The 12,934-nt window shown below is 36.8% G+C and overlaps 1 protein-coding gene across 8 annotated transcripts in view; it reads right to left on the reverse strand.

Annotated features, from left to right (window-relative positions):
- The window catches only part of LOC119068348, a 133,138-nt gene that overhangs the window by 4,927 nt on the left and 115,277 nt on the right, over positions 1 to 12,934 (reverse strand). For 2 of the 8 annotated variants that reach the window (XM_037171905.1, XM_037171904.1), the window contains 16 exons: positions 11,832 to 12,051; positions 11,622 to 11,760; positions 11,484 to 11,559; positions 11,308 to 11,426; positions 10,751 to 10,965; positions 10,400 to 10,633; positions 5,350 to 5,468; positions 4,924 to 5,133; positions 3,952 to 4,656; positions 3,569 to 3,885; positions 3,146 to 3,452; positions 2,082 to 2,112; positions 1,586 to 1,997; positions 1,336 to 1,520; positions 931 to 1,149; positions 796 to 857 (listed from right to left, as the gene is read on the reverse strand). In XM_037171905.1, the coding sequence (XP_037027800.1) occupies positions 796 to 857; positions 931 to 1,149; positions 1,336 to 1,520; positions 1,586 to 1,997; positions 2,082 to 2,112; positions 3,146 to 3,452; positions 3,569 to 3,885; positions 3,952 to 4,656; positions 4,924 to 5,133; positions 5,350 to 5,468; positions 10,400 to 10,633; positions 10,751 to 10,965; positions 11,308 to 11,426; positions 11,484 to 11,559; positions 11,622 to 11,760; positions 11,832 to 12,051 (3,570 nt within the window). Of the gene's footprint in view, positions 1 to 795; positions 858 to 930; positions 1,150 to 1,335; positions 1,521 to 1,585; positions 1,998 to 2,081; positions 2,113 to 3,145; positions 3,497 to 3,568; positions 3,886 to 3,951; positions 4,657 to 4,923; positions 5,134 to 5,349; positions 5,469 to 10,399; positions 10,634 to 10,750; positions 10,966 to 11,307; positions 11,427 to 11,483; positions 11,560 to 11,621; positions 11,761 to 11,831; positions 12,052 to 12,934 lie in introns of those variants that run through there. The other 6 variants (XM_037171909.1, XM_037171908.1, XM_037171907.1 and 3 more) reach the window with 6 other exon arrangements.

The following is a 12,934-nucleotide window of genomic DNA, read 5'->3' on the forward strand; positions in this document are numbered from 1 at the left end:
CCATGTTCACGACCTTCGCAAAATAAAGTTGTTCAGCCCCACCGTGCGTAAGTTCTAAGATATAATTTTACAGTCTTCTATAGTACTCTACACCTGTTCAAAATACTTTTTTTACTAACAATAAATTACTAACAATAAATTAGCATTAGAGGTCAAAAATTCCAAATTACTCTACCACAGGTTCAATTTGTTTGCTTCTTCCTCAATAAGGGGTGTGCGATGGATGAAGAATTGAGACTGGTGTAGTACACAAAAATTGTTATCTATGGATGTTCATTAGCAACTTACGCGAAAACACGGTTAACCTAGATTGGCGAGTTTTCGGTCTCTCACCTATTTCGAACATCTATCAAAAAGTTTTCTTCGACAATCCATCGCACATCCCTACGTCAACAGTACTTCAACTACTTCAACAATCGATATAATTTCGGTGTTAATTGTGTTTCATTCAAAAATAATCACCGCGTCACTTTCAAAGCAAATTTGTTTAATCCTTAAGACTAGCAAAGCAAATGGATTAACACATTACGTATACCTGGAATATATTTGCGGCTGAGGGTTTCTTTGTGATGGAAGAAATGCAGCTCTCTACCGTGAAATTTAATTTAAAGAAAAAGAAAAATTTCGAATCGATCGATAGAAACATGTTCCGCCAACAAAATTTCTTTCTTTCAAGTTTTAACTATTTGTCGACAATGATTATTGAAGAGGAAAAATGTGATCGAAATTTCTAAATTTGATTTCATGCACGTGCTGAGCATGCACAACAAGAACAAACAATCCCTAGAAACTCACTTCGCCTCTATCGAACATAGTTTCACTATTCGCATCATCAGCAACTTGAACGGTGAATATGCCTGCAATTAAAAATTCAATTTTTCTATCAAAATTGTTTTTCCAATTCGCAAAAGAAATTTTCAATCGCTTTACTCATATGTGATCTGGGTGGGACGAGACTCTCTGATGATGAGGAACTACTGGCTACTGGATGCCGTTGCAGTGTTCGTCTTTTGGGACTTTTTCGTGCTGTAGGTACAGGTGAGTGGTGATGATGATGCTTGGATGAATGATGAGAGTGTCTAGGTGAATGCGATTCTTTAATTGGAATTTCTAGTTGGCTCGACGATTTGGTTGGTGATTGGGACAGTCCTACGAAGAAATTTTTTATAAAGAATTAGTTCGTATGCGGAAGGCAAAGCAATGAATGAAAATGATATTTTCTTTTCCTTTACAGGTCTTTAAACGATGGTTGTGATATAGGGTGCATGATGTATATGATGATGTATATGATGTGGTACGATTAAGGTGCACGTTTTATTCCAAAGAAATACTAACCAGCTCTTGACGATTTTCTCTCCTTTCGTTTCATGCTGCTCTTTTTACTGTGATGGATGGTGTTGTAACTTTTCCCATCGGATGATGGGAAATCGTACAAACCATCGGAGTCAGTGAATGGAAGTTGATGATCCTTTTTGCCATAAAATAAAGGAGAAAATCGTCCAATGCTTGTAGTTCGCTCGCTAAAAACGATAAATTTCCACATCAAAATTCCGTATTCACCAGAGCATAACTAGCTACCACTAACCTTAATGGACTCTCCGAACGAGACGACACGGGCGATAAACTTTTCTCAACGCCACCATCTGACTGTATAACAATTAATGGCAATTGCAATTGGGCCATACATATCGCCTCCTCGGGAACAATCTTTCCATTGTCTACCATTTCTTTGCCAATGTAAATCTCCAGTTCTTTAGCGCTCTTTATTTCGCCATCCTCGATTTTTTCATCCAAATGATCCGTACCAATTCCTTCGTCATTCGATTCCAATAACACTTCGTCGGATAGTGTTTCCGAATCGGATCGAGAATTCAGTCGTTGCCTATGCTCGAAATCTTGGCCTGCGATGCCTGACTTTGATCCTTTTTGACACGATTTCATTGCATTTCGACTTCGTAACGATAAGGAGGACAGTGCTAATTGAGGTCCAGATGAACCTTCGGAATTGGGAAACGGACGTTTATGTGATCATTTTCGATTTTTCGTGTCATTTATAGATTATTTTTTATAACAAAATGTACCTGTTCCGGAAGCCTCCATTTCGTGTGCAACCTAAGAAAAAAGATTTTCAATATAAGTCGTCCTGAAGAGTCACCATTCCATCAAAATTTTTAATTTAAAGTTTGACTCATGTTTTACTCTAGCAATTCCATGATCGCTAGTTGATCGCTTAGGACGACATACGAAGAATATGATAAAGAACTTCGATAGTTAAGGGATCTGACCCACCAATAAGGACTAGTCTCATAATTTCTACAGTCGTGTACAAATCAATATCGTCACAGACACTTCTCCAGGCCTTTTTTGTGGCATGCCGTAAAAAGTCATTGTTTCTATGAGCGACTAATTCTGCTTTACCTAAATACGTAATCTCTTCAGTTGTCAGCCCCAAGAGTTTATCTAAGACTGTGAATAAGAATCGGCTGAGACCTTGTCGTTCCATTGATTGCGGTATCGCCTTTCATAGAAGACAACGTATGGAAACAGTTTTTAAGTATTCCAAATATTGTGGAAGCTGCTGTGTGATTGGCACAGAAAGAGGAGACAGGTAGATGCGAGGGTAGATGCTCGTACTTTATGCCCGAATTGTGTCAAGATGACATTTAACCACGTTCAATGTACCAAAATAAAATGTAAAATAGAGCCATTCATCATTAAAATCGTTCGGACAGCTTTCCTTGTAAAAGAGAATGTGTGGCCAACCGGCAAAAAATCACTCTATAAAGGCAATGAACATTTTCATTACCATGTGCTACGCTGAAATCCGACATTGTGACGGTGGGTGTAGTGGCAATGTAGTGGTATTTACAACGGCGAGAAGGGCGACCAACACTTATATTATCCCGACTCTCAGGTGGGCAATGTGTTTTTCGAAGTGAAATCATGGTTTGACTACGGAACAGACAAACACTTAAAACGGAAAGGACAAGTTGTTGTAGATCGTGACCACCAGTTCGAACTGTTGGTGTTCCATGACATAGCACAACGGGCTAATGATTGGAATTACGATCATAGACAACAAACGACCCTAATTGCGGCTATAAAATTTGATCTAAAAACGATTTTATCAAAATGTGATTCTTACTTCATAACATAACGGATTGCTGGAACCACATCGACTCGGTCCAGGACTAGCCATACTTGAATAACCAGATGAGCTCAGATTGCTTTCCGATATGGTGCGATCGCCGCGTGTGCATATGGAAAATGGGCTAAGATAGCACATTCCAGTGGTCGGTACAACCAGATGATTACTACCTGGTTTCCCGAGACCTAATGTTGGCGATATATCGGCATCCGATTCCACTTCACTCATGTTCGTTGTGATTGTTATCATTGGTGGAATGAATGGCAGGTCAAGGGATGCCGGTTTTTCCGTTTGTTTCAGTTGCCTGAAAGGTGATGGGATGAAGGGTTCGAGAAATGGTGAAAATGACTAATGATTGTTAGAGTATAACTTCTAAATGAACCTAAATCTACCGAAAGTAAACGAAAAGTTTCCGGTTACCTTCTCAACTTGGATGTGGTTGGCGCAAAAAAAGAACTCTCTGCATTGGATTGTTCTTGCTGTGGTGGCGGTGATCCGGGATGCATAGGTAATCGTTCTTTTGTAGGACTGGGTTGCTGTACAACTAATTCGGGAATGATGAGCTGGGTAGGACGATTGGAAGATCGTTCTTCCGGCGTCGGTGGGGCTACTTCGATTGCTATTTGAACAGATGGTTGATGTACTTGTAGCATCTGTGTCGGTCTAGTGTTTATGTTTGGTAAGCCAGTGTCCGTCCGTAAATTGTTCGTGTCACACGGGTTAGCTTTGCTCTGCGTCTGAAAGGCAAGAAGAGCCAATGCTCGTGACCAATGCAGTTGGTGTAAATTATTGCCGATGTGTACCTCATAATGTTCAACGGTGATCTTCTCATCGTCGTCACTAAAACTAGCCGAAATATTCTGACTACGAGAGTTCTGGAATCTGGTGAATCGATGCGGTCGATTCATAACGGGCGTTAAACACGGAGAAGGCATGGGAGTTGGCATTTCTCGAATCGGTGACAAACATTTGTTAATATTACTGGGAATTTCCAGTAAAATGCTTGGCGGATTGAGATAGTTCGCTGAGGAACCGTTCCCGGATTGCTGTGAACTTAAAATGTCCAAAACCGGCACCTCGATTGTATTTTGACGGTAAAATACCGGCGAATCGTTCGGACCACTTGTAAAACTGCACGGCGTGTGCATCGACGAAGTGGATGATTCATCATCGCAATGATCATCTTGTGGACTCGAAACTGACGGGGATGACGTTGGTGAAATAACCATGGATGATGGCATTTGAGATGAAACAGTGGTTGATGCAAAATTTCGAAACATTGCTAATATTGAATCAGCCGAGGATACTTTGGAACGAAGTCGCTTATTGCAACTTCGTATATCGATATCCGGCAGCATTAATTCAGAACTAGACAACGAATCGCTACCTTGATTGGAAGATGTACTGTGTGGTGATCGTATATCGTTTGTACATGGCGATGGTGGAACGGAACTAGCTCGTATCGGTAATTCGACCGGAAGACTCAATGCACTTTCGTTATGAGTTCCCTGCAAAAGATCATTTTAAACATTGCAATTTAATTGTGCGAACTTTAATTGCTTTATGTACAGTTATAGCAGCTGGATGTAATACTTAAAATTTCATGCGTTACAAAAACGAAAAACTTGAAATTTCGAAAGCTTTACAGTTTTTTTTAATTTTTATTCGTTGGAAAAGCTGTGACTGCAATTGTACTGCATGTCATTCAAATTAGCGAGACCGTTTCATTTTTTAACATTACACGTCTCCAAAAAACAAAAAAAAATAAATTTTACCTCTGAACCGGAGCTAATCTCCGCCGATACTTTGCTCAGCAACCGTGCGAACGTAACTTTTTTCTCCATTTTTGCGTCGTTTAATTGTCCCTTGGTTGCGGCGGAAACGAAGTTTTCCGAGAATGTTGTCTCTTTGACATCACTTTCGGAATCGATGGATACCGGCTTAAGGCGATTCTCTGACATGTGAATTAAATCATCTAGGCTAACCTATATACACATATAGCATAAAACAGTTTTTAATCAATTTCATCTATGTGGCCGGGATAATATTGGCAGCAATTTTATCTAAATTTTTTTTCTGATTTATTTTTTATTTTTGTGTTGGCTGAGGAAGATAATGTGTGCGGATATAAGATAGTAGAAGTAGGTTTATAGGTTGAAAGATCCAGCAGCTAGTGGATGGGTGAACTTTATTTTTCTTACTTTGGGACGACTTTGATTGGCTGCTGGTGATATTAACTGCTGCAATATTTGCTTTTTCTCAGCTGCATTCTTTTTGGTCGGCGTGGAATTATTACGTTTTTTACGTGGCGATGGCGTACCTATGAATTATTTATTTTGTATGAATATTAATGGCACAACAAACGTTTGGGATTTTATTCTTATTTTAATCTAAATGATTTCTTCTGCATTCTGTGAAACAAGGAGCCAGTCGTACAAAACTTCAGGGGTATTGTTCCAAAGTTTCTTTTTCTTAAAACAATTCTAGTTCCAAATGGAATAGGAAATCAGTTCATTCAATAGTAAATTACATTGGATGCTCCGAAAGTAACTCATTAATGACGTAACAGTTTTAGCATAAAAGCAAACTCACATATGTGTTTTTTGAGCCGAAGCCAAGGAACGACATCTGTCGAAAAACATTGCCGTAGCAGGTTACTCAAGAACACACAAATGAGTTTTGGAAGTATTGTTACCGATTTAATGAATTACGCAGCATTGAATGTATTCTGGTTTATTACCTGACCATGCGCAAATTGACTATAACAAAGGAATTCACGAAAAATAAACAGAAAATATTCTCCATGTAGTTGAGCATTTTCGCAGGGGTAAAATGTTGTGTAATATTCAACTTTCACATGTGGCAGTTCATTGTTCATCGAGGGAAAAATAGAAAATTCGGAGTCGAGCAATTTGTGCACCTCGTTTCGCTCTGGTCTGAAAACTTCGCTCTTGTTAGAATATCCTATTTTGTCCTCCTATCCCCTTAAAATCATTCGACTTCATTTCGTTACTAGGAAATAGGGACTACTTTTGAGAAAACATTTTCCTAAATTATTCAGAATTTTTCTACATTTTTCTTCAATTGGGAAAATTACGAAAATATGTGCGAAAATTCAAGAAAATATTTTTTTACTCAATTCCCAAAACGTATATGCATATGGCATGTGAGTCTGCAGTCAACAAGAAATTTGCCAGTAATCAACTAACATGAAAGCAGAAACTCTGAAAAATTCTCTATGTTACTTGAACGGCAAGGCAACTCTTTGAAGAGGCATTGAAATTTTAATCAAACGTTTCGGCTTCGTGTGGAAGCTTAAATCAGAATCTATTTGAAATATCTAGAAAATTTAACTCGAATGGAATGCGGAACGTGAAGCGAAACGCATTCTCTTAAACAAGAGTCTTGTTATATCTTTTCGGTACATTTACCAGATTTTATTCGCATCGCTTCTGGTTTGTGCAACTTGACTGACGAAATAAATATTTTTACTTAGTAGAAGCTTACGTATAATCCTGAAGCTATAAATTCATGTCACATAACTGACAATTAATAAAATATGGGTGAAGATTATTTAGATTTTGTGTGCTAATAAGTATACGTGCCTAATATGCAAGCTAATAAGTTTAGTAAGGGTGTTAGCCACATATTGCATTTTCTTCTGCATAAACCATAAAACCGATATGGAATTTTGTGTCTGTGGAAGGATGCCTCACCACGGGGAACTGTTTCAAACGATATTGCATTTCTCGTCTTCAAATTGATTTATGCGACGTTTGGAACAATACTTGAAATCTTGCCAGCCATCTCCTTCTTCACGTTTCGTTCCTACTTTTATTTTATTTACAATGATTGATTGGAAAAAAAAAATATATTGAAAATCATGCAACCATTTCTCTAGAGGATAATGCAATTAAAAGTCGAACATCTAATCTACAATAAATTTTTTGGTTTTTAAATGCCAAAAAAATCAATTAACGCAGTCGGAGATTGTTTCTTTAATCTTTTGTCTTTTATTTTACTTTGTAAGAAGTAGCGAAAGTTGAGTTTCAAAGATCTTTTTAAAAAAATGTTTGTGCTGTTCGATGACGTTGATGGAGTACGTCGATAAGAAAAACTTTTTTCCAAACAAAGAAAAAAAATGTAAAAAGAAAATCAATTAGTGAGACCTGAAACAAGATATCTTAAAGCGATTGCCACAAGCCACACTGAGATCGGTTTAAATTTAACGCGATAAAGTACTCAATAGTTCTGTGGTCTGTCTGAAAATTTGTAAGAGTGAGGTCAATCGGATAGAACCGTATTTAGTCCAGTCAAACTAGTCTATTTATACTAGGGTAACCATTTCTTGGAATTCCATTAAATTTCTGTATTCTCAACTTTAGAAACAATCAAATTTTTTGGATACTAAATCAAACAGATTGAGTACTTTTTCTTAGGAGGAACTCAGGATGAAACCCAGTGACAATTTTTGGGAAGACATTTTCAAATATTTTCTCAAATTTTCCCAAGTTTTTCATATATTTCCACCAGTTTTTCACTAGTTATCCCATTTTTTTTCCTAATTTCTCTTTGGACAAATTTGGAAAAACATAGGAAAATAAGGGAAGAGGGAGGAAAGCACAGGAATCCCGAAAACACTCACTGTGGAATCCCATTGCGTACAGAACTTGCTGTAGCAAGTAATGCCTTCATAGTACGGGTCTTTGTTAAGGAGTGCAAACTATAGTAGAATGGTGTGCTTTGGACTAATGATTAATATAGATATGTAGATTTTAAAAACGATTACCCTTAAGAAACCCACCCTTAACTGATATATAGCTCAAATGAAAGAGTAAGGTTCAAGCTTTTTTTCAGAATCTTAAAATTTTCCAAAATTTTCCGATTTTCCACATATTTTCAAATTTTTCTTCAGGTGTAGTTATGAATTTGCAAGTTAAATTTCGATATCTTCAAAAGTTTGTTTTGAAAATGAAAATTTCTTTTTTAATTATTGTTTAGTATTTAATTTGCCACTACTTTCCCGAAGAAACATCTTTTGGATTTTTCCAAATGTAGCGGCCAGGTGCCATTTTTGTGTTAAATTTGAGCTACTTTTAAAGAGATTTTTTTAACAAAAAAACTTTTGGTAATTTTTTAAGCAGATTACTGTTAAAACTACCATAAATGACTGAAAAATAGTAAAATAGTTGGTTATGGTAGCTCATTTTTGTTTATTATGGCAACTTGTTACCCCTTATAAACTTCGACCAACACTGTAACTCTTGAACTCAGCTCTAACAGAAAATAATTAACATCATCACAAAGCTGCAGATCTCAGCTTTACGAAGAGACAAAACACTCGATATTGAAATGAAAATATTATCAACTTTGGACGCAGTAGGTGTTACGGGACACTTCTACTCCCAAAAATTAATTGCTCTACAAAAAAAATGCAAACAGAGCCCACCATGCAAGACATTTTGGAATGATTGGACAATGAGTAGTAATCTCTTATAACATTGACGTCCATTCCTTATCATCCAGACCTCCTACAAGAAAAAAAGGAAAAACTACCGACTGAGAATGGGTCTCATGTGATACTTATTCTTAACTTCAGTCTTGTACGAACTAAGCGACGCATGGAAAATATCTAAGCTATTAAAAAGATCATTGTGATTAGATTGCATTCTTATAATCGGCGCATTACTTTCGATGTTCGATATACATAGGTTGCCGGATAAAACGTTGGAGCTTCGTGTCTACTCGGATCTGCTTATTCGCCTCGTAGGTTGGCCTGTAAGGCGCCACATTTTTTATAGTACTTCATTCTGGCTGGACTTTTTTTTTGTGTAACAACTTCACATTGATTCATTCCCACGAAATGTCACAGCAGTGAAGTTTGTTCATGAAAAAAAAATTCAGTGACACATAACAAAATGTACTAAAATGTAATAGTCTGAGAGAAAAACCTATTACATTTCACTAATTTCAAAACAATCTTTTCCTATACACAGTGTCTATAAATAGCAACCCTCGTATTTGACCTACGTCACAGTTCGCTTTGATGCTAGTAAGAGCAATGAATAAAATTTTCATTCTGAGAAAATTTCAATCTAAACCTCCACCCCGTACGAAGACGCTTACGATGACGGAGCGCGAGCCACTGTTAATGCGCGTGAAAACCAAAAGAATTGAAGAAAATCTCAACGACTGCGTAAAATTGAAAGCGAATCTTTTTGTTCTCTCTCATTTACTTAATTTGCAAAATATAAACAAACTTAAACTATGTGCAATGTTATGCCTACCAGCAGCCACTCATTCAATATGTACAGACTGTAATCATTGTGTTTTATTTATAGGTTTGGTTGGATGTTTCTACAGAAATTCAAATAGAAAATTTAGAAAAATTTGTTCACTGATTAGTTTTTTTGTTTTGTTTTGGTGGTTTAATTAAGAAATGCAACAGACAACAAAATATAAATTCGATTGTTGGAGATATTCGAGATATATAGTGGGTTTTGTTGAGGGTAGGACATGTTTATGTATGTTGTTATAATTTTTTTTGTTTCAGGAATTTTGCTTTTATCTTCAGCTGTAATATAAACTTCCAAAAAAAGTACAAAAGGTCTACACAATTGATTATAACAAATACGGAAATCTCGAAAGATTGGGAAGTATAAAGGAAACGTAACATCGACAAAAGAAAAACTTGTGGTACAGAAAGAACACACTCAATCTATATTTACATTTAAATCAATAAATATGTGGAGAAGACAGGTAGGAAAGATCTTTGCCAAAAAAAAAAAAAATTATTTACACAAAAAAAATTGGTTGGATAAACTGAAATTTCATTGTTTAGATAAGCCGGACTCAGAAGCTGAAATAGGATATCACATTTTGGTATTACATTGATAGACGTTATAGGGTCAAGCATTCGACTTCTTTTTTTTTTCCTTTGTACAGATACAGTATAGGCAAAGGGTTTTAAATGCACAGAAGGTGTAGGTAGATAGGTAGGTAGGTATATAAAATAGAAAAGTAATATTAAAACGTTCAGTGTTCATAACAGTAGGTTTTTTTTTTGTTTATACAAATTTGGCATTTTGGTGCTGACCATTTAAAACATCTAAAATGTTCAAAAAAAAGTTTTGTAACGAGATAACGAGATATTGTGAATTTCAAACAAAAAATGTTTTTTTTTCTGTTCTATCAAAATCGTTTATCTCATTTTTTTGAAACTAGTATGAAAGTATTTTGTGTCTGCCTTACGTCGAGGAGGGGGACGCAATAAATCGTCGAGCGAAAAGGTACGGGCGGTCGCCCCTCCAGGCGGTTGGGGGCTGCTGAGGCTCAAAATGGATGGTTTGCGTATACCCAGTCGGCCAAATATGGTTCGTGGAGCACCTGGTGTTGTTGCCGTCGATTGCGGTACAACGTTTGTGAACTGTAACTGCTCGCGCAACGATTGATGATGATGGTGACCGCTGTGCATCATACCGGGAGCTAAATATTTTTTTTTGGGATAGACAAAAAGAGAAAAACAGAAAACAAAAAGAAACAAAAAATTTGTACACATGACCAAGACTGTTCGGATTGTCGTAAATATCAAAATCAAATTACGTCTGTTTCGTTCGGCTTCTTCAGCAAGAAGTTTCTCGATTTTTTCGGGAAAATGTCTTTTGGCACACCACACCAAGCCGATTACAGCTAATACAACGAACACGGTGATCAGACCTAGCCAAAATGGTTCTTGGAGCATACGCTCCGATAATGGTTTGTATGGAATGCGAACCATTCGCTTTTCGCAACGTAATCCTTCCCACCAAGCATGACATCTAAATTGATTCGAAAAATGTAAAAAAAAGTTACTTTGTGTCGACCGAGACAAAATTTGAGTCTAGACCAGCGCACCGCGTTGGTGTAGAGATCAATTTGATGAATTTGAGTATAAACTGAACGAAATTCAATCAAAAAAAAATATTTCAAAAGTCTAATAAATAGAGAGACAAGTCCAACTCTAAGACTTGTTACAGAGATTTGTCATCTAATAAATTGACTGATCTCATTCACGGAAACGAAAAGAAAACAAACGAGATAAGGGAAATAATTTTTTAAAGATTCAACAGATAGACGTGGCAAATTAAAAATGTCTCCTGCTTCAATTCTCTGAAACAAACCTGCAAAAGAAACTTCCATTCTTGTCAAAACATTCTCCTCTCCCTTCGCATGGGTTCGACGCGCACGGTTTCTGCTTCTGGTCACAAGTCCGTCCCTCATACCCTTGTTGACATTGACACTGAAACAATTTATTTTATTCATCCAATTCCACTTTGCCGTGTCTCGCACATCTTACCTTATAACTTGTCGTAGTAAGTTCACATTTACCGTAAATGCACGGTTCAATTTCACACATATTTAAACCGCAAAATCTAAAGTTTACGAATTGATAAAGAAAAAATCGCATAAATGAGACGAACTAGGCGTGACATACCTTCCAGTGTAGTGTCCCATACACTGACATCTCTTCACATTTCCAACCGTTATACATTTCCCTCCAAACTGGCACGGATTTGGATTGCACGTTTCCACATTGTCATCGGACGATGCCAATTTGTATTTGTAATTAATGTCTACAAGAGTAATCCCGATAAAGTGAATGAAACAATCCATTGAATCGAACATAAAGTAATTATCGTTTTACCAGCTTGCGTTCGTACAGTTGCATTCAAGCGTACAATGGAACCATTGTGTGTAATCTCTCGGACATGTAATGTATTCAAATAGGACGTAATGTGAATGGGCGATGGTTGAATAAGGCTATCTATTCCGCTTGGATCGTCTAACAAATTAAGACGATTACTATTTGGCACTTCGCATAGATGCCAATATGTGCCATTGTTGTCGGCATAGTTATCGAAAATCTGAGTGATAATAAAATCGAATTCATGTTTATGTCGGTATGTGTCCACCATGTTTTTAAACGCAATTCAATAAAACAATAATTGTTGTCATATGCAAAAATCTCTGTCAAATGAATTTCTCTGTATAATGGAACGGATAGTCGGGATAGACCTTCGTTCTTAGGGACAACCAAGAGTAATACTCTTAGAGTATAATAGCTGGCGCATTTTTTACGAGATTCACCCATGACTAATTACTGTCTGTATAATCGGGAATCAAGATTTTTTTTTTAAATTTCAAGAATCCAAATTAAGAAAATTAACGAAATTCTTGTAATTTCCAAAATAAAAACACTGAAAGTAGGCGCAGCTCGAGAGTAAAAAATTTTTCTTGGTAATATTCGAGATTGCGTATTCTAGAGAGTTTTGAATCTTTGAGAGTCTCTAAATGTCTTGTGACACGCTGATCATAACAAAATAATAGTCCGAAAGCCCAATGAAAGTTTGTTTAGGCTTGTTTTAAGCACCTACCGGATTCCTAGCCCTAATGACGCAAGTATAACTTTTCAGTGGTTTTTGTATAACAAACGTGTTCATCTGGGGACAACTGGGGACAATGACTTCTAGTTGAACCGAAACAAAAGTTGTGGTCATACGGAAAAAGGCTAAGATAATTGAGTCTGACTGTAACTTTTGTACTTTGTTCCCTTGACCTGGAACACTCTCTGCGTGAACTTAAGGTAGCAGAAGTCCGAATCTTATCAGCGTTACTGATTTTGCACCCGATTGCCTTTCTACTGCCAAAGTCAGGCAAATAGAATTCTTTCGTTACAATCCGACCAGTATCAGTACTCGTGACACAAGATTTCTTTTTACTTTGTACAAACCCAATGATAAAATAGCA

The sequence above is a fragment of the Bradysia coprophila genome (genome assembly GCF_014529535.1).
Source record: "Bradysia coprophila strain Holo2 chromosome X unlocalized genomic scaffold, BU_Bcop_v1 contig_173, whole genome shotgun sequence".
Lineage (NCBI taxonomy): Eukaryota > Metazoa > Arthropoda > Insecta > Diptera > Sciaridae > Bradysia > Bradysia coprophila.